Source organism: Idiotropiscis lumnitzeri, chromosome 7 (assembly GCF_059441095.1).
Source record: "Idiotropiscis lumnitzeri isolate Australia: NSW breed Sydney's pygmy pipehorse chromosome 7, RoL_Ilum_1.0, whole genome shotgun sequence".
NCBI lineage: Eukaryota > Metazoa > Chordata > Actinopteri > Syngnathiformes > Syngnathidae > Idiotropiscis > Idiotropiscis lumnitzeri.
Window position 1 is genome coordinate 6,248,355 of NC_142397.1, and position 19,978 is coordinate 6,268,332.

The 19,978-nt window shown below is 42.0% G+C and overlaps 1 protein-coding gene across 4 annotated transcripts in view; it reads right to left on the reverse strand.

Annotated features, from left to right (window-relative positions):
• stx1a (syntaxin 1A (brain)) overlaps window positions 1-19,786 on the reverse strand; it is a 41,217-nt gene extending 21,431 nt beyond the window's left edge. For 3 of the 4 annotated variants that reach the window (XR_015844277.1, XR_015844276.1, XR_015844278.1), the window contains exons 1-3: window positions 19,168-19,786; window positions 10,642-10,719; window positions 3,268-3,367 (exon numbers count right to left, since the gene is read on the reverse strand). Coding sequence is in view for 1 of the 4 variants with exons in the window: in XM_088301110.1 (XP_088157236.1) it covers window positions 3,268-3,367; window positions 10,642-10,719; window positions 19,168-19,197 (208 nt within the window). In the remaining 3 variants the exon portion in view is untranslated. The remainder of the gene's footprint in view (window positions 1-3,267; window positions 3,368-10,641; window positions 10,720-19,167) is intronic. The other variant, XM_088301110.1, reaches the window with a different exon arrangement.
• Between the last annotated feature and the right edge of the window lie 192 nt (window positions 19,787-19,978).

Below are 19,978 nucleotides of genomic sequence, written 5' to 3' on the forward strand. Positions count from 1 at the left end.
CCATGTCGCGATCCCTCTTTCATGCCTTGGCCTGACTTCTATTAATGAAAAGACTCTCTCCCCATTTCTAAGACGCACGGCATTTAACAGTGGCTACGTGTGTCATACTTGCTCCTTTCCAGCCTCACTGCCCTTCTGACAGGCAGATGACAGCACGTCATCGTGTTATGAGTGAAAATCAGCACACAAGTGATGTTTGCGACTATAAAATGGCCAATGCGATCAAGCGGGGCAGGTGGTTTATGAAGGTGGATCTGGCGGCCCACGCAGAGCGCTTAATGAACAATCCTGACATTTGCATTGGCCGCTGATTGATGTGCATATATCACACACACACACATACATACACGCAGACGCATTGATCTCCATCCCTGTGTGTTGTCGCCACACACGGGCTAGTTAAAGTCCTCGTCTGTCTGACACCTGCACCAGGAAGCGGATCGAAGGGATCGGGAGGAAGGAAGGTCAATGAGGTTTTGGGGAGCATCCCTCTTTTTAGAACAAGGGGGTCCAAATCAGGGGACTGACATGAATGAGAAGGAGGAGTTGAGAAGAGACAAATGAGGTTGATGCAAAAATGATTGCGACTGGTGAATATCTTGAGCTTGTAGGAAGGAACAGGACAAATTGTTCCCCTTAGAATCAGAATCAGAATCAGAATGCAGAGGTGGGCAAACGTTTTGATTGGCAGGCCACAATGGGTTCTAAAATTTGACAGAGCGGCCGGACCAGGAACAGATGGATGGAGTGTTTGGGTAACCTCACCTCATCGGAGAAAGAAAATCATTTAATTTTGAATGAAAGTGTACAAAAGTATTATAATAATATAGATGTATTTGAAAATACAACCACAGTATTTAGAAAATAAAACATTAACAAGGTTTATTCATTTAATTTTTTTCAAGTTCAGCGGGCCAGATTAAAACGTATTAGGGCCGCATGTGGCCCCCGGGCCGTAGTTTGCCCACCCATGCCTTCGAGACTAAGCGAGAGCATTTTTTGACAAATTGTTTCCCATTTTCCAAACGTCTTCGTAAAAAAAAAAAAAAAAAAAAAAAAGAAGCGTCAGAAGCAGAGAGCATCTAAATCGGGTGCTGCCCAACTTTCAACAGGCAGTCTAAAGCCAATTAACGGTGACAACATTTTTTGCATCTTTGTTCATCTCGCTGTATCAGTGAGGAAGTGTGACAGGCTAAGTTAAACGCTCTTCCATTCACACAACAGAATGATAAGTGTGTTGAACTAATTGGGCTCAAATTTCACACTGAATATATCATTGTGGAAGGAAATAGAGTTTTTTTTTTTTAGTTTTTTTTATTAATGGTGATGTGCCATATTCTGTCACGTAAAACACATGCGTCTTTGGCTTTATAAACTTTGGGGAACATGGGCTTCAAGCGTGTGTAATCATATCCATACAACAAAAATGAGACTTAAATTGGCGTGACGTTATAGCAGGAGCGCCCGTCTCCAGAGGCTGGTTTGGCCATCGAATCCCTCCCAGGGAAATACGATGGCGAGGAGGCAATGTCAGACAGATGATGGGGATGACAGCTGATGTCAGGCTCATGCCAGGCTGTGTTCGGAATCACTTTCCAGCCACTATATACCGTAGGAAGTTTGTCGTGCTGGTCGAATGTGGCGTGAGTTAAAATTAATCCCCAATATAGTGCACTTAACAATGCATTTTGAAAAGGTGTTAGCATTGATAATCACTAGAAAATCAAATATAGGGCATTATGAATTCAGCGGATACAAAAACATGATTTTCTGTTTTAAAACTGTCAGCATAACAGAATTAGCAACATTTTTGCAAGACGGTTAAGTTTATCATCTCTTTTTGATTTTTTTTGTTGATTGTACATTCCAAAAAAATAAATCTTCAACCAAATAACATTCAGTGTAACGCTCCATTATAAATAATTTACTCACGCTACCAACGTAGCAGCCACGGCTAATGTCGTCTTGTTTACTGTGCTAATGCTAGCTTAGTATTGCTAACAATGCTATTTTATTAAAGACAAAAATGTGTTCTCTGGAACTATCATCACAACAAACTCTCAGAAGCACATGCCATAAGAAAACTATAGCCCGCTCACTTAAAGTCTTGTCTGCTTTTCAAAAGTCCCAGCATGAAGTTATATATCAACAAATCAATGACACAAACCATTTACGATTCATTATTACATGGGCAGACGCAAGCATTCATTCCTGACGCTTGTTGCTGGGCAGAATTAAGAACTCTCAGTTGTAACAACCCCAAACGTCAATTTAAACAAAAAAACACATAAGTGAGTCAAATACACACAAAGAAAATCCCCCCCCCCAAATAAAAATCTGAAACAGAACTCTGAGACAAGTATCTACACACTATATCAGTCATCGCGGTTACATCTGACACCTCTTTGTGAGGCTCAGCAGGAATAAAAAATGCAAATGAACTGAGACAAAAAGCAGTGAAATATAATGAAGAATGTCTAAAATGTAATGCAATAGTTTGGGATTTGATCTTGACGTGGAGTGCCACTGTCTGGTGAAAAGCAAACATCTCCAAATTGTATTTGTTCTCATGGTCAGAACAACAAATCAGATTTTGCTTCCGACATTTTCAATGGAAAGCAATATGTGACGGAAAGAAAAAAAAAAAAGGCTTCTTTGCAACCCCCAAATGTGCTAATAAGTATTAATTTAACGGGATTGGCTCGAAAGGAGCGCCATGATATTCTGATTAAAATTGTGTTTGCGGAATACAAATGAAGCAGCGAAACCGTTTGTACCCGTCACAGGCGGCGACCATTTTATAACTTTCTCTCGGCTGAAAATGACATCACAGTCGCTCGGGGCTCAAGTAACAACCAAACACAGCTCAGCATCAGAAAGCAGGTGAGCCATGATTGGTTATTACGGGTTAAAATGGGTGGATTTTTGCTTCTTAAATCATATGGCACAAACGTAATTGTAATCCGAATGTCATTTTTAGACTTAGTGGGGGCGCATATAACATATTATTGTAAAGGAAATTTTGGGGTTGACCTCCCCTTTAATATAGTAATATAATCAAAACCCACCACTATTTTTGACGAATGCATCTCTTGCACGTATCAAATAAATGTTTCTTTTTTTTTTTTAATCAGTGAATGACGTGGACAACTGCAGCGTGATTAAAATAATGAAAAAAAAACCAAACATTGTTTCGTTGTGGTTCTCAGCAGGATAGACAAAATCATAGAACAATCCAATAAAAAAAATGCCCCAAATCTGCCTTACTCTCATCAGGGTTTGGTGATGCAAGGATGGCACTGTGTTTCCTCTTCACCTCCTCAACTTTCTCCGCCAGAGATTCGATGAAACCTCGGATTTCCTCCACCTGTCGGAAAAGAGAAACCAATAGAGATTTAGATTCTCTCTACACAACCTGAAGCAGGGGGAGCTGCTAATTACACTAAAGTGAAGTTGTCATCATTATATTAGGGCTTATCTCCGATGAAATTGATATATTTCAATTAAAAATAATAATTAAAAAAATACGAATGAAAACTACCTTAATTTTAATAACTTTCCCTATTGAAAGTTTTTCCAGTATATCGTCACTTTCCTGTGAAAAAAACCCATGTTCATTTTTTTTCAGATTTTTATTCTTACATGAATGGGGTTTCTAAGTTACAGACATCCCATTAATGTGAAAATTAAAAAAAAAATAAAATAAAAAAAACTGACATATGGATCTTTCGTATGACAGCAACGATATATTAAAATCGACACACGATATTGGGAAAAACACGATATGGTTGTTGATTATGGCGAAATTGATATTATTGCGATATTTAACATGTACCTTTATTATCTAATTTTTTTTTCATGTTTGCGTCTGACTGGTCAAATTGAGATTACGTAAGAAAAAGATTGCACGTCTTTGCGATATGCATATTGCGTGGACCAATATCGCAATATCGATATTTTCTGGATATATTGCACAGCCCTAAATTTGATCATAAAATACGTACATTGTCTCACTCATCTTGAGTCAGATATGAATGCAGAGGATTGGACAGAGGTCGAAACAAACTGGAAAAATGTGTGGCCGTAGAAAAAAAGTCAGCGTTTTGTCAAAATTAAAACAAATTTGGTCCATGTTGCCATCTCAACACATCTGTAATTACAGTGTGAACACAAATGTCATTTTCATTTGAACACGGCAAATTAAATCCCTTTTTGACTCACGACGAGATCTCACAAACATTATCTGTGGTGCCAGTGGACTCATCCGCAGCCCGGGAAATTCACTCAGCATTTTTTATTCCGTCACACAGCTGTTTAAATAAATCGACAGTGTGTTCTTCAGCACGTCTGCTTGCTGTGGAATCTGAGAAGCGCCATTTGCTTGATTTTGGCTGTCATTTCCTCTTTTTTTTTCTTTGCCTTGCGTCCATCACTTCAGCCATGCATTCTTTTATCATTTCTGTCGCTGACACCGGCTTCTTGCGCCTACCAAAAGCCCACGCCACTCCAAGTGAACACTCACACGAAGCAATTTGCGCGTGTGAATTTGTGCTGGTTGAAGGGAGAATGCCTGAGAATTTTTCATTCTATTCTTTGAATTGCCAATTTCCACCGATCATTTTTCTACTAACAACCAACAGGGAGCGCGCCATTTTCATGCCATATAGTCTCGTTTCCTTCCAGCTGGAAAAGTTACACTTTGCAGTCGTGAATTCTGTGACCCAGAAACAGACTGAAAAAAAGTCCAGGTCGACACATGCTGACCCAAGCAAAACAGTTTTTGATTTTGGGCATGGCTGCAAAAATATGGCAAAATAAGGGGAAATAATGATTTATCCAGAAGGCAAAGCGCTTAATTTACTGGTCGATCTACGTTCCTACCCTCACCTACGGTCATGAGCTATGGGTCGTGACCGAAATAATAAGATCCCGGATACAAACTGCTGAAAGGAATTTCCTCGGCAGGGTGTCACGGCTTCCCTGCAAATAAGGGATGGATGGATGGCTGTAGAACCAAAAGATTTTGACAGCGACTGACGTTTTGAGTGGACTGGAGACTTAAAATCCCAAGTCCGTTGCTTCCGAGTCTCTGAAATCGAGGTTTCCCCCCGCAAGTCAGGGTACCGCTGTATTAGTCATCTGAACATCCTGCTTTTGACATCAGCTGCCACAAGCATCCCTGCTTTTGACATCCTAACCAATCACGGCCCTTCACTTCTGTCTCTGGCAACATGAGAGCAACATCTGGAGCAGCAGCAGGTCACGTCATCTCTCATGTCAGAGCTCTTCATTCCTACTGACTTTCATCTTAGCACACAAAATGTCTGCAGGCCACCGGAACACGTGTTCCGCTCCGGGCCAGCCCACGCCAACGAGCATGGTCGGTTGACGGATTGCGCATTTGACAGTTTCATTCCCCTCGAATACAGAGCTGTCTTGATTTACAAATTTATTTAAAAACATACAGAAATAACATGATTAAATGGAATGCAAAGAATTAAGCAGTTTGTGTAGCATCATTGGGGGATCCCCCCCCCCCCCAAAAAAAAAATAAAAAAATAAAAAAATATATAGAAAAAATAATAATAATAAAAAAAAAAAAATATATATATATATATATATATATATACACTTTTTTTTTTCAAATGTTTTTTTTATGGGGGTCCCTCAAAAATCTATTAAAACAAAACAACCCACCACCAAAAAAACAAAACAAAACATAAAAAAACAATCCTTCAATAAGCGAATCCGCGGGTACTGAACCACGACTATGCGGGTGTCCATGGCAGTTGAAGAAACATGTTCACCATTTCCCCGACCACACAAAACAAAATTGTGTGTGGGTGGGGGAAGGGATCAATCATGGGGCCACTCAAGATTGTTGTACATCTCTGGAGTATTTTGTTCGAAAATGTTCGGTGTTGCAAGGTATTACTAATTGCACTTTTGGATAGATATTTTTTTGATCATTATGATGTAATAGTGGTGGCATTAAAATGGGTGAATTAAGCTCCCACTGAAAGTCTCTTTAATTAGCTGCTGATTGGATTTTCTTTTTTTTTTTAATAACATAATTGGCTTGGGAAGGCCACTGGGGAGAAACAAGGCAGTTCGGTAGGCCCATTGATGCAAACGTTTAAAAGGCCAGCCAACGGCGCGCGATTGACGGGAAGATGATGTGAGCAAGCCGGGATGAAAGCATTCCAAGATGTCTCACTTTACAGACCACGTGGCGGTGAGTCACGGCGCAGCTCTCATAAGACAACAAGAGCGAATTTCATTAGTGTGGGTGCAGAACAGCAACAGACGCGGTCGCAAAGTGCACACACGACACGCATGCAGAAACACAACAAACACACCGTTTCACCTCCAGGGTTTTTATGTCTTTCGCGGGTACTCGCACTTTTGATATCCGCGCCACCGCCTCATTTCCTGCACGTCCTGTTCACGTCCTGCTAATGAATGCACAGGAGCAAGCAAGATAAATGACTATTTTTTTTTTTTGTTTTGTTTCGGTACGCTTCATAACAAGTGATTGGAAGGCTCGGGGCGGCAGCGAGTCTTGCATCTGTTCACTTTGCACTTGCATCATCAGTTTAGAGCGCGCTTGTAGCAAGAAGAGAACCCAACTGATACTGGACGCTGCTTTGAAGTGCGGATCACAATATGACAAATAAAACTTCATAAAAGCGTTACAACAAAATATATGTCTGTGAAAAACCACAGTATTTAGAAAATAAAACATTAACAAGGTTTATTTATTTCATTTTTTTTCAAATTCGACGGGCCGGATTAAAACGTTTAACGGGCCGCATGTGGCCCCCGGGCCGTAGTTTGCCCACACCTGATCTAGACGTACGGACCATGACATAAAAGCTGCAATTGGGAACTTTTGCCTCATATTCATCTTTTGATCTGAAACACAAAAATCTTCAACTTACAACAAAAATAAAGGAATTGACCTTGCCGTTCCAATCATTGTGGAGCGGCCTCTAAAAAAACTGAAATTTTTCTTAACTTTTATTCTACAATAAAATCTACGGTTGCTCAAAAGAAACCTTACAAAAAGTCAGAATAACACCGAGGCTTCTTAGCAATCTTTTTTTTTTTTATAAATGGTTTCTTCAGTTCTGGCGACTTCGGTCCATGGCATTGGCGCTGTCTGAACTGTGGTGTGGAGTCAACACACAATATGTTCCGCGCTTTCATGTGCAGACCGAGCGAGCGACAAAGTGCGGCGCAGCGAAGGCCGCCCGTGTCGAATGCCCCGCCTGCTGCTGAATGATAGCAAAGAAGGTAAAAAAAATCATTCTAGGGAACATCTGCGCTCCCTGTCAGCTTCGTTATAAGTCATCAGGCATCAGGCACCCTGGACCAAGTTGCCTCACAAAAAGGGGCGGGGGGGGGGCGGCTCCATATATTCCATACATCAAGGAGAGCGCTGATTAACTCATTCACTACCAGCCAAGTAAAAAAATAATAAAATAAAAAATAAAATGGATCTTTGACGTCTTTAGCCGTCAATGGCAGTAAATGAGTTAATTTTGCTTTTTCAACGAGCAAAGGGCGGGAAAATATTCAGAGTTGATACTTTGACGCGTCAGCTAACATGTAACACGAACCGCGATTAGATCGAGAACAGCTAAAACTCAAGTCAAGTGACATCACGTCGGAACACAAAACGCTGCCTTTTTTTAAGTATTATGAAATGAACCAAAAAAAAAAAGATGACCGTGGATGATTCAGTGAAAATTAAGCTACCACATGTAAAATGCACACGGGGTGGACATTGTGAGGTGAAGGACAGAGGGCTGCCGGTAATCAGCTTGAGCCCACCACTTAAAGCGTAATTAACACACACAGTCAGGGTGAGACGTTTGATCATTCTCTTTCTGCCTCCGTGACCTTCATCTCGTCGACATCGCTGGCTGCCGTTATTACCTCTTCCTCACGTCTAGCTGCGACGAGCCTCGTTCTTTTACATCACTGTCATCCGAAAAAAAAAAAAAAAAATCTCCCACTCGGTGGCGGCCTGCGTTCACACTTTGAAGGCAGCTTTACATCGAAAGTGAAATTCCAGACAAATAGCGAGATAAACATTTCAATTTACTGTCGGAGAAGCAGGAAAGAAATGCTAGCGGACGAAATAATGGCATCATCTATCTCGATTGCAGCCTTTCAACTGCTTTTAAATGTAACGTATTTTTAAGGCCAAAAGACGCGCAGTTGAGGCTGCTATTTCAGTATTTAATACTTAAACTGGGCACGGCGCACGACGAGGCGCATGCTAGCATGCTAGCTTGGTGCATGCTAGCTCGCGCATGCTAGCTCACGCATGCTAGTACTGGTAAAGGTTTAAATAATGTGACAAGTTTTGGTTTATTGTCGATTTTAGATCTTTTTGTTGGGAGGGGCAAAAAAAAAAAAATATGTTATTCACGTATTCATGGGATTTAACCGTATTTTTCATGCATTAATGTATTTGCTCCTTGATGCTAATCATTATTTAAATTAAAAAAATGCCATTAATCTTTTCCAGAGCCCCTCCCCAAAAACATTTTTTTTTTCATTTGCTTTTTTTAATACCAAAAAAATAAAAAATTCTATCATATTAAGTAAGGAAAACATGATTAAATAGAATTCTCATTCTGATGTGCTGGACAGCCCATAAGACATACGGAAACACCGTATTTAATACTCAGCTCCTCTCTTGGCTTCTCAGTACAGCACTAATATGTGTCATTCACCGCAGAGGATAAAGAATTACATGCCTGCTGGAAAGCGCTTGGAAAATTGCCGATTATATCATCCTGCTGTCCATAAGCGCTCAATATGAATTACAGCTGCTCTTAAAGATGCACACAGAGTGAGTTATTGTGCCATGTTCCTTTTGTTTGGCAAACCTCCCTCATACTGAATGCAGGAGTTGGGAAATAGCAATTTGGCGTTAAGCACTCCCACAGGCGGGCAGATTGCTTGACTTGTTGTCCGTTCGTACGCTCACATGCTGTGTTTTGAGTCACACACTGCAATGAAACATGTTTGGAAGTATGCCACACGCAACACCAACGTTAAATATATCTTTCTTTAGCTACATAAAGGGGACTAAATATTAGAAACACCTCTCGGTGTCATATTACACTGCAAACAACCGAAATAATAGAATGTTAAATTAATACCTCTATTGGGATCACGTTTGATTGCGCAGGTGTACCTAATAAAATGAACAATGACTAAAGGTTGCGCATGCATGTTAGCACTTGGAGCATAAAGGTCAGACAATGCCTCTGGAGGCAAATTTTCATGAGCTCTTACTGACACAACAACAACCTCAAAGCTAAAAATCTGTTTCCGTTTGTAGTCATGTGCGATTAAAGGCCCATTAAATTAAGTGCACTTTTTTTTTTTTTTACAGACACAATGCCCAAACACTGGGCCATTGCAAAATTTTCAGAAATAGGCGTAGAACAAAATATTTACCTGGAAATTGGGCTGGGCGATGATGTAAAAAAATTCAATCATGGTTCTCGTGATTAATATCGAAATCCTGCTTAATAAAACGATTATTAGACCCCTATTAAAACTTAACTACTCAAAAACAAATTCAAACCCGTTTCAGTATGTCCCCTTTATGTTTTAATTGAAGAGATGGCGCCTAAAATTCAAAACAACAGAAAACAGAGCTTGGAAAAGGATGATAGCGTCAACTAATAACACAGTAAAGCCTTCTTAATCCTTCGTGTTTGAGTTGAATTTGCGCTGCAGTTCACAGTGGGAATCGCATGTAACCAGCCATTAAAAAGCAATCACAGGGCACAACTTCCAGTAGGACTCCGAGAAAGACGGCATACAATGAAATCATCCGGCACACGACTGATGATTCACGGCAGGTATTCATGTCTCTCCGGGGAGGAGATGTGATCTTCCACCCGAATGAGCCGCTCCTCCTAATCCCTTAAAACCATTTCTGAGACGTGACGACGTTTAATTCATGCTCATGACACACATAAAAGAAAAAAAACAAACGTGCTTTACATGCACTTAAGCCTATCACTGATGCGGCTTTTGTCCAATCAATAACCATTTGGAAATCAAATCAAATGAGACAGCAGCAACAAGGCCGATCACGATAAATCAGAACAAGTGTCGCCATGAAAGGAAAAGGCACAAGATTGATGAGAGACGTGCAGGTTATTTGCAACTTGCAAAGTCAAATATTCCTCACAGCATGGAAGAGTCTCAAGTGACTGGTCGATCGGATCATTACAGTTAGCTACTGTAATAAATATATTTTATATTTGGTTCATATTTTTTCATTGTATTACCTGTGAAATGACATGATTCTGTATTTTCAGAGCTGGGCACTTGACCCTTTTTGCCGGTTAGTCCTTCAACCTTCTGGCCTCGACCCTCCGGCCTTATCCATAAAAAATACAAATTGCTGCTCCCAACCCATGTCCCCCTCACCCGCCCCTGCCTCAAAAATAGGCATCTGTCCGGAGAAATATAGATATAAAAAAAAAAACAATTCTGAAACATTGCCAAGGTTGCACAAATTGAATTATTGATTATATTATATGAAAGGACAAAAAAAGGCAAAATTGTGTAAAAGACAAATAACAAAGCGAAAAAAAATATTACCTGCTCAAAGAATTCATCCATGAATCCTTTATCCATCCCCACGGCCACTTCATCTTCCTCCTCTGTCGTCTCCTTCCCCTGTGAACAACAATAACACAAACCTTGATGTTAAAAATCACGTCAAATTCTAAAAGGTGGAGTTGAAAAGGAGAAAGCTTAAAATGAATGGCGCAGTCCCGCCAATCAAGTGACGACAAACAAGAACCAACAACTAAAGTCAAGTGATGAGCAAATCGTTTGAAAATGAGACAATGGTCACAAACAACAAGGCTCAGAACTGTAAAGACGCAGACGCACTTATTCATTTGCCATCATGCTGACCAGCGACAGCCCAAAATGGCAATTAATACAAAATTTCTTAACAACTCAATTATAAAGTTCATCAAAGAAATTCAAAGGGAATGAAAGGAGCCGCTTTGATTGGCCAGCACTGAAATCAACTGTGATCACTCCCACAGCGGCGCAGCCCACCGACACACAAGACATACACCGGTCACAAAAATGGAGCCCGCTCTTCTAAATAATGCTGATTTTCAAATACAGCAATGTCTTGCCTTTTTGTATTCGCCTGAAGGTATATAGATCAAGTCTTCGTCGAACTTTTCATACGTTTTTGCCGAGCAAAGTACTAAAATCGGTGACTCAATTCTGACTGGAGGCGAGTCATACCGCTTCCCCCGAACCACCACAGCAACCACCTTCTTTACGAGCTGTGCTGCTTGCAAGAGAAGCTCCCTTTCGAAATAGCAGCAGCAGGAAGAGGAGGTGAAAGTCCGAGGGGACTGAGTAGACACTCCCTTGAGGAAGAGAGCAGCAGTTGTGTGTTCTTCCTCCACACCGAGAGAAAAGGCAGCTTTGGTCTGCTTCTGCTTTGAGTGGTGATGAGGATGATGAGGAGGGGGAGGAGGAGGGACAAGTGAGCAGGTGCCCCCCCGAAAAGCCCGAACCAACAACCCCCCCCCACACACACACCACCCCCATTGAAGCCAGCGCTCCTGATGCGCCTCAAAGAGGGTGGAGGAGGACATCAATGCTGCACTCTTGACTCTGCCTTGGGTATTTGGCTTTTCTGGCCACACATGTTCTGAGCTAAACATGTTCAAGGCTACGAACACAGACGCTACACTACATTTCCATCGGCAATCTCTGAGGTCTCGATCTCATTGACTTTTTTTCCCTGTATGACAGATGTTTGCATTATGTGTCTATGTGACTGGAAAGATTTAATTGGAAGAATTTAAATAGACATTATATTATAATATAATATATATTATATTATAATATAATATATATTATATTATAATATAATATATATTATATTATAATATAATATATATTATATTATAATATATATATATATAATATAATATATATTATATTATTATATATATATATATATATATATATATATATATATATATATATATATATGTATATATATATATATATATACACACACACATTCCAGTAGTGTGTGAGAGTATTTCACTTGAGTGTGTGTGTTTTACTTGTGTGTGAGAGTGATTCAGTAGTATGTTTTAGAGCTGAGGTGGGCAAACTTTTTGATTGGCGGGCCACAAAGGGTTCTAAAATTTGACAGAGGGGCGGAACCATGCAGATGGATGAAGTGTTTTAGTAACCTGACCTCGTATGAGAAAAAAAAAAAAAAGTGAACAAAAGCATTACAACAAAATATCTGTCGTTGAAAAACCAGAGTATTTAGAAAATAAAACATTAACAAGGCTTATTCGTTTAATTTTTTTTCAAGTTCGGCGGGCCGTATTAAAACGTTGAACGGGCCGCATGTGGCCCCCGGGCCGTAGTTTGCCCACGCCTTTTTAAGTGCATTTCAGTGGTGTAAGCGAGGAGAAAAAGAAAAAAATCAGTAGCATGCTAGAAGTGGTGTCTCTGAGCGTTTTAAGCAGCGTCGTTGGGCTCAAGCCAAAGCGAGACGCCTCCTCCTGCATTAGACATGACTCAAATCTGTGTCAGCTGCACTGACAGTGTGAGCAGATTTATTATCATAACACAGCAAAAGCAACATTCATTATGTATGTTTGCGCACACACACACACACACACACACACACACTGAAAATCGTATAACGCATCGTTGCGTGTACAAGGCAGGCAAAATATACAGTAGACGGAATACATTATTAGTAAATCAGTGCGCTGACACGCTCTTGATACATAATCATCAACAATGCATGCATATGTGCTCCTTTGATCTTACAGAAGTGGAAAAAGGGGCTCACACTCTGTACTTTAGAAGTACAGATACTTGTGCGAAGAAAGAAAAAAGAAAAAAAAATACTGGCAGAGAGAAGACAGGACAGTAAAAGCCGACAAGAACATTGGAACTTTATTCGGCGCATCGATCTTTCTTGAACGATTCATTCAAAAAGAACGAATCTTTTCAGTGAACGGATCACTTTCTGAAGTGATACGTTCTTCTTTCGATTCATTGGAGCTCAGGAACGCGCATTTTGTCATTCATCGCGAACGACCAATAAGCAGCCAGCGTCAGACGGACGAGGGATTTTTCTGAAAATGCCGCCACGCTATTGCCGTTCGCAGAATCAGTGAAGACATTTCCCGATTGCGAACGATTCGGTGAGTGGATGTGCTGTACTGACATTCTCGTTCGTACATTACAGCTGCCACCCCCCCCAAGAAATGGCCGAAAGCAAATCCAACCCACGGCGAATAAGATGCTAGACAAGGCCTGCCTGCAGCCAAAGAGGCTTCAGCGGCAACAAGCAAGATGAGGAAGAATCATGTGGGTGGCACAAGAGATGAAGCACAGCAGCACCAAGCCGGGGTGTGTGTGTGTGTGTGTGTGTGTGTATCCTCTCCCTGACAATCCCCCTCAATGTCCTCCTGTCTTAATCGTCTTTTCGCTCTCCATCCTCCAGATTTTATCTCCTCTGGAGCAGCATTAGAGCAGCAGGCCCACACAGGAAGAACGCGGGCGCCTCCTCCTTCTCCTTTTTTACTTTCTTACTAAAGCAAGGAATGGCACGGCTGCTTTAGAGCGCCTCGTTGTCAGCGAGCGAGTGCACACACGTCACGGAGAGGAGGCAGAAGAGAGAGTGGGGAAAAAATAAAAGTCCAACATGACAAACCACCATGTGGGCAGGAGTTTTCGGCTAAAGTGGCTGCTTTAGAGCGCCTCGTTGTAATAACGAAGAAAATCCCCGGGGACAACCCGGTGGGATGTACAGTCATCCAAGCCTTGGCAAATATATTTTTCCTGCTCAAAACATGTAATTAGACACAAGAATAAGAACATCGCTAGATGAAGAAACAGCTTGTAGTCGTGATATTTGATTGAGAGAAAACAGCTGAGCACCTTCAGCGGACACGCCCACCACGTTTGAGAGCCGAGACAAGGGCTTGATTTTAGTTTGCCAATTTATTTAATCAATCAAATAGCCAGAGTTATTTACGTTCTTCTCTGAAGTGTGCTAAATATAGAAGATATTTTATTCTCCCTTTTCATTATCTTGGCTCCGTTTTGATTGACCGACGAAGTCATCATACAATATGAACATGTAATAATACAGTTATGACGGCGATTACATTTTGCAGTGGTGTACAACCGTACTCTATCACACCAAGGCTCCCAATTGCGCTCATTAATTACTGCAGATCCAATTTGATCGCCCTCGTCTCTCTCACATCTCATCCTGACCTTCAACTGCCTCATCAGCAAAGTAAAGGAGTCTTAAAAAGGCGCATGAATGCGATCTACAGACGATGTAAAGTCAGATTATGACTCGGAACGCCACTAACAGCCTCAAAGAAAATCAATTCCGGGCACCGACTCAAAACGTCGGCAGCAGCTGCCAATTCTCGCAGAGATAACTCCTTACACCGCAGGGGGCCAGCCTGTCATCGGAGCGCATGCTTATTCTCATTCGGGCTCGTTAACGCGCAATTAGCCGACGGGTATGGATATTAAAACAATTAGGTGGTGTTCACAGGCATGCTCGTCTGTCATGAAGGAAGCCGGCGCTGCTAAATTCTTCCCGAGCTCGACTGGAATACATCACAGGGAAGCGAAGACGACTTGTTCTCGTCTTCTCTCCCTTTTCTCGTCAGCGTTTTGCTCTATGGCCAGTTTGATCAAATTGGATTGTTTTATTTAGTGGCCTATGACAGATTTTTCGGGAAATCCATCATCCAATCCATCAGTAAGTCGGTTAATGTAAACACGAATATTGAATGGGGATTGTGGCGGCGATGTGAACTACAGTCTCAAGAACCCTATAAATCAGGGGTGGGCAAACCTTTTGATTGGCAGGCCACAATGGGTTCTAGAATTTGACAGAGGGGCCGGACCAAGAGGAGATGGATGGTGTGTTTTGGTAACCTCACCTCATCGGTGGAAAAAATACATTTAATTTTAAATGAAAGTGAACAAAAGCATTACAACAGAATGTATGTCTTTGAAAAACCACAGTCGTTAGAAAATAAAACATTAACAAGGTTTATTCATTTAATTTTTTTCAAGTTCGGCGGGCCGGATTAAAACGTCTAACGGTCCACATGTGGCCCCTGGGTCGTAGTTGGCCCACCCCTGCTATAAATGCAAAGCCAAAACATAGGGAAATGTAGATCAATTTTCTAAAAATAGAAAGTCGGTGTGAATAAGGCCAAAGCCACTCACACACGCACACACGCGCGTTCAAGAGTGTGCGCGCGTCACGTCCATGCTATTAGTTAATGTGTCACTCCGACTCCAAACATGCGGTGACGGTGAGCATACAACCACGAGCCGCCTGAGCTAACAGTGACAACAAGGCTGCACACACGATGCAGGAAACAAAAGTAGAGTCGACAGCCATCTGATAAATTACGTTTCGGGAAAAAAAAGAAAAAGAGCAATAACAGAGGAAGTCATCATGCTGAGAGGAAAATGTGCAGGCGAAATAGATGTTCTTCTGAAAGCAGAAAATGAAGAGGGATTATCGGTTCCAGGTGTCACGTTAATATTGCAGGAAAAATAAATATATTTAGATTTTTTTTAAAGAGCCCCAGAGTGATAATGACGGATGGCGAGCCCGACGGCGAAATCTCTAATAAACTCATCAACTTGGGCTTTAGCGGCCTGATAAAAGCTGACAATCACATCAGTGTCGGCACCATCTATCACGAAAGTGCTGGCGGGCCAAGCGGGAGCGAGTCCAAGTGACGGCGAGTCGCGGAGTCGGTTTTCGAGACCGGCAGCTGATGTTGGGGCAGGTGTGTGGTAAAGTTGAGAAGGACGACGGTGGAGAAGAGGCAAACAGCATAAAAAAAGGCAATTTGCCGCCACAGTGTAACAAGTGTAAGGATTAGTAAAGTGCTTTCACACGAGGACAGATTCTGGCGGTCCGGCATAGAAAGATATTACCAACAAATGATGAAAAATGCAACTCACTATTACGTTGAATGTCGTTGTCGTTTTCGCTTAGGTGCACTCATGAAGGCGGTCGGGTCGTCCCGATTTCACCCAATCACAAAAACACAATCACGCGACTTCACTGCCCCATAAACAGTCGGAATTTATAGAACTCAAACGACAAACGGCAGATTATTTTGTGTTTTGGAAGATTTATGGTCATGCTTTGATCATGGGGTTGTGTGTTGTGTTCAGATTGAATTTGTCTTGATAAAATGGTTCGAAACGGATCGGGCCAACAATATGTTCAAGATTTACGATAAAAAAAATTAAAAAAATTTTTTTAAAGTACATGTTAATGCAGAAAGCCGACGACTCCCGAGTCATGACTCGCGAATTGTGATTTGAAACAAAATCGAGCCGACCGGGAAGCTGCGGAACAAGGACGCAGTTGTTAATAAAAATAAAAATGTCCTACTCGAAACACGAAACCATGTCTCCAGTGGAGCTTCGAAACGGAAGACCAGCTCATGAGGATGCTTGCTCATTTAACACTTCTCAGGTGTTCTTTATTTTTTTTTCTTGATTCTTCTTTTTTTTTTATTTGATCATGCAAGATTTCTGTCTAGAACAATTAAAATCTAAATCAGTGTGGAGCCGAATCTTTACTTGTGTGCTGTGCTGTGCCGTGAACATTACAGTCAGAGACTCTCTACGCTTCGCTTAGTAGGTCTACTGTATCTATAAATAGAGTTAGGTATTACACGCAACAATTCGTTTAGTTTTGTCGCTAAGTGTGCAGCGGGCTTAAGGGCAAAGAAGGTTTCTGAGGTGGTTGACATCTGTCATGCACTGAAAACGATCTGCCAGCTTTCCATTTGTGCCCATGTTTGCGTTGTGTCCAGATGGATGTTGAGAAGAACGCCATGTGTGCACCTGCACCGTATCTTCCTGTCCAGCTGACTCATATATGAATCACTTTCAGTTTAGTTTGGACTCTGACCAGCCCGCATCACAAGCTGTCGCCACAATAGAGGTCAAAAAGGCACCAGAGCCCCGAAACCAAGCAGACGTGATCAATTTAAGAGGACAAGTATACAAGTTTTTTTTTTTCTTCTGTGAGTATTTTTTCTGTACGGTGTTCTTGTTATCAAACCCACCCTGGACTGGTCACCAGCCAGTTACAGGCAGATTATAAAGAAACGTAACTGACCCCACTTAGATTCACAGAAGTCAATTATGGGAAACATGAGATTACAAATACTTGCCTACTTTCAAATCGTACAATGGGAAACTGTGGAAACCAATCTTCACCGGATGCCTCACTCACAGGTTATGAATGAAAGCAAAAAAATAAATTTAAAAAAATCAAAGCAAATACTCTGCCGTGATGTTTGGCAGGGATCATTCAGGCATGAAATGGCAAACGAGTACGTAAGGTGTGTGACTTGTGCTTTCTATAGAGTAGATTTTTTTAAGCAAGGCTGGGGCTATTTCTGTCTCTCTCTGTGGTACTGTTAGTGCATCTTTTCAGCAAAGTGAAGAGGCAGCATGGCAGGCAGCAAGACACGCCTCTCTAAATCACACACAAACGCACACACGCACACGCACACGCACGCACCCCCACACACACACGTGGGGTTGGCAGAGCAGCATTGTCTCCCTGGAGGCCAATTCATAGCAAGATCCTCCACTGAAAACTGCACAGCCGTAAATTGTTTCCCTCTCCCTCCCCAGCTTAACTGCCAATTACACAGATCTGACAATGGCCACTTTACCACACACATGCATGCAAACACACACACACACACACTCGACTTCTATCACACTGAAAGACTCCGGTGGATGCTGATTCTTGCTGGTCTCCGTTATTATTATTATTATTACTACGATATTTAGGCTAGAGCCAAAGTGTTCAAAGCGCAACCTGAAAGCTTTACTTGCCGCCCCCCCTCCCCGCCCCATCTTCATTCATCTTAACAAGTAGAGGACATGGACAACCGTTATTACTATTGTGGTACTTCGAGTTACGTAAATGACCAAACTTGTTTCAATATATGAGCTGTCGTTCGACAGTTTTTTTTTTCTGTCTCGAGTCGTGAGTAAAAATTGGCGTAATGGTCGCTGGATAGTGAGCTTCACAACAAGCAAAAGTTTAGCAGATAGTAAAAAAAAAAATCTGAAAAAAAAAAAAAAAAAAAAAAACTAAATCATTTTATTGACACTCCCATTTGGTTTACTGGGGGGAAAAAAGGTTCGATTAACAAAGGCCGGAAGTGGATTTCAGTCCGGCCCACGAATCCGCACACAGGCGTGTGACGTGGTCGCGGCCAAGTGGGTAAACAACCAAAAATGCGTCCAAACGCGTCAAAAGCGCCACTACCTATACTGTGCTACTTATTTCCTTGGGTACTGTAACGTAATGGGGTGGGGGGGCCGACAATTTATATGAATAAGGCCGGATGGTCGAGGCCGGAAGGCTACCCAGATAGCGGCCGGTGTGTGTGTGTGGGGGTGGGGGGGGACTGACCGGCAAAAAGGGTCAAGTGCCCAGCTCTGCATATTTCCATTTCATCTCAATGACCATATTGGATTATGGCACACAGTTTAATTTGTTCTTTGACCATGCTCAAAATTCTTAACACTCGCATCTTACATCATCTTGTGCGTGTATACGCGTGTAATATTCTTTGCACTTTTACACGCCCCGAATTGAATGAATGAAATGAATGACAATTTAGTTTTGTTATATATTATAATTGCCTCCAAGAGGACGCTCGTGGGGCTCACGCAGGACATTTAACAGGTGAAATGGGCGGCGTGGGACCAATTCTCAGGCGTAATTGCGCGGATCGATGAAACCACACACTCGCACGCAGACATAGTGATTAAATCACCATTCACCGGTGAAACACTTTCACCAAGGAAGGAGAAACGGAAGTGACATGTCAACTCCAGCGCGACGTACGGCCCAAAATGAACAAGACAAACAGATGAAAACAAGTGGAAATGTTCAAAGGTGTGCGCCTGTTTCCTGCCCGAAATAAAAGCAGATCGCTCACAACTGTTGCTCCGTCTCAGGACTTTTTACGTTCTCAGCCGAGGTTAAAAAACAACAGCAAAAAAAGGACAACTTACATGTCGAAGTTCTTGCATGCGGTCCTTCATTGTGGATTTTTCGGGATGGTGGTGATGATGGAGCGGATGTGGACACGCCAATAAGCGGGCAGGCGATGCGCGTCAGACGGCTGGCTTCACGAGGAAGCGATAATTTTTTTTTCTTTCCTCACCACCCTCCCTTCTTCTTGTGCCTCCTCGCTCGCAGGTTCCGACGACGGGCTGATTGGACCGACACCGTTAACCCATTCTCCGCACGCCAACTTCCTCCTCGATCTCGTCCAATGGACTCGGGTTTGGGGAGAACCTGTTGACTTGAATTGTGAAGAATGGACTCGGGAGGACAGGGAGGGACAGAGAGAGAGCAAAGAGAGAGGGGGAGTCTTGGTGGGTGGGTTGCTGGAATTGGTTTGCGATTGAATATCGATCTAGGGCTCTCGGAGATAACGCCCAGGTGGGGTTTTTTTTGCGTTGTGTCGGTGCACAACGCCCCCTGTGAGGCCACTTCGGGCACTGCAAGCAAGACAAGTCAAAATATCTATTCATTTATTCTTCCTTTTTATAAACTGGAGTTTGTCCACAAGGGTTGCAGTCGCGGATGAGCTCATTTGGGCCAGAGAAGGGGTACAACCTGGACTGCTGTCAGCCAATCAACGGGCTGCAAATGGATCCGCCCTAAAAATGGTGACCTGCGTCTATTTTGTTTGGATTACGATTCCCCCCAAAAAACTCTTACCAGTAAGATGCATCAAATCTTTTGTGTTTTGATAAGATTTTTAAATCGAACTTTGGGTTAAGTAAAATTTTATGCCATAGGTCAAAGGTCAGCAAT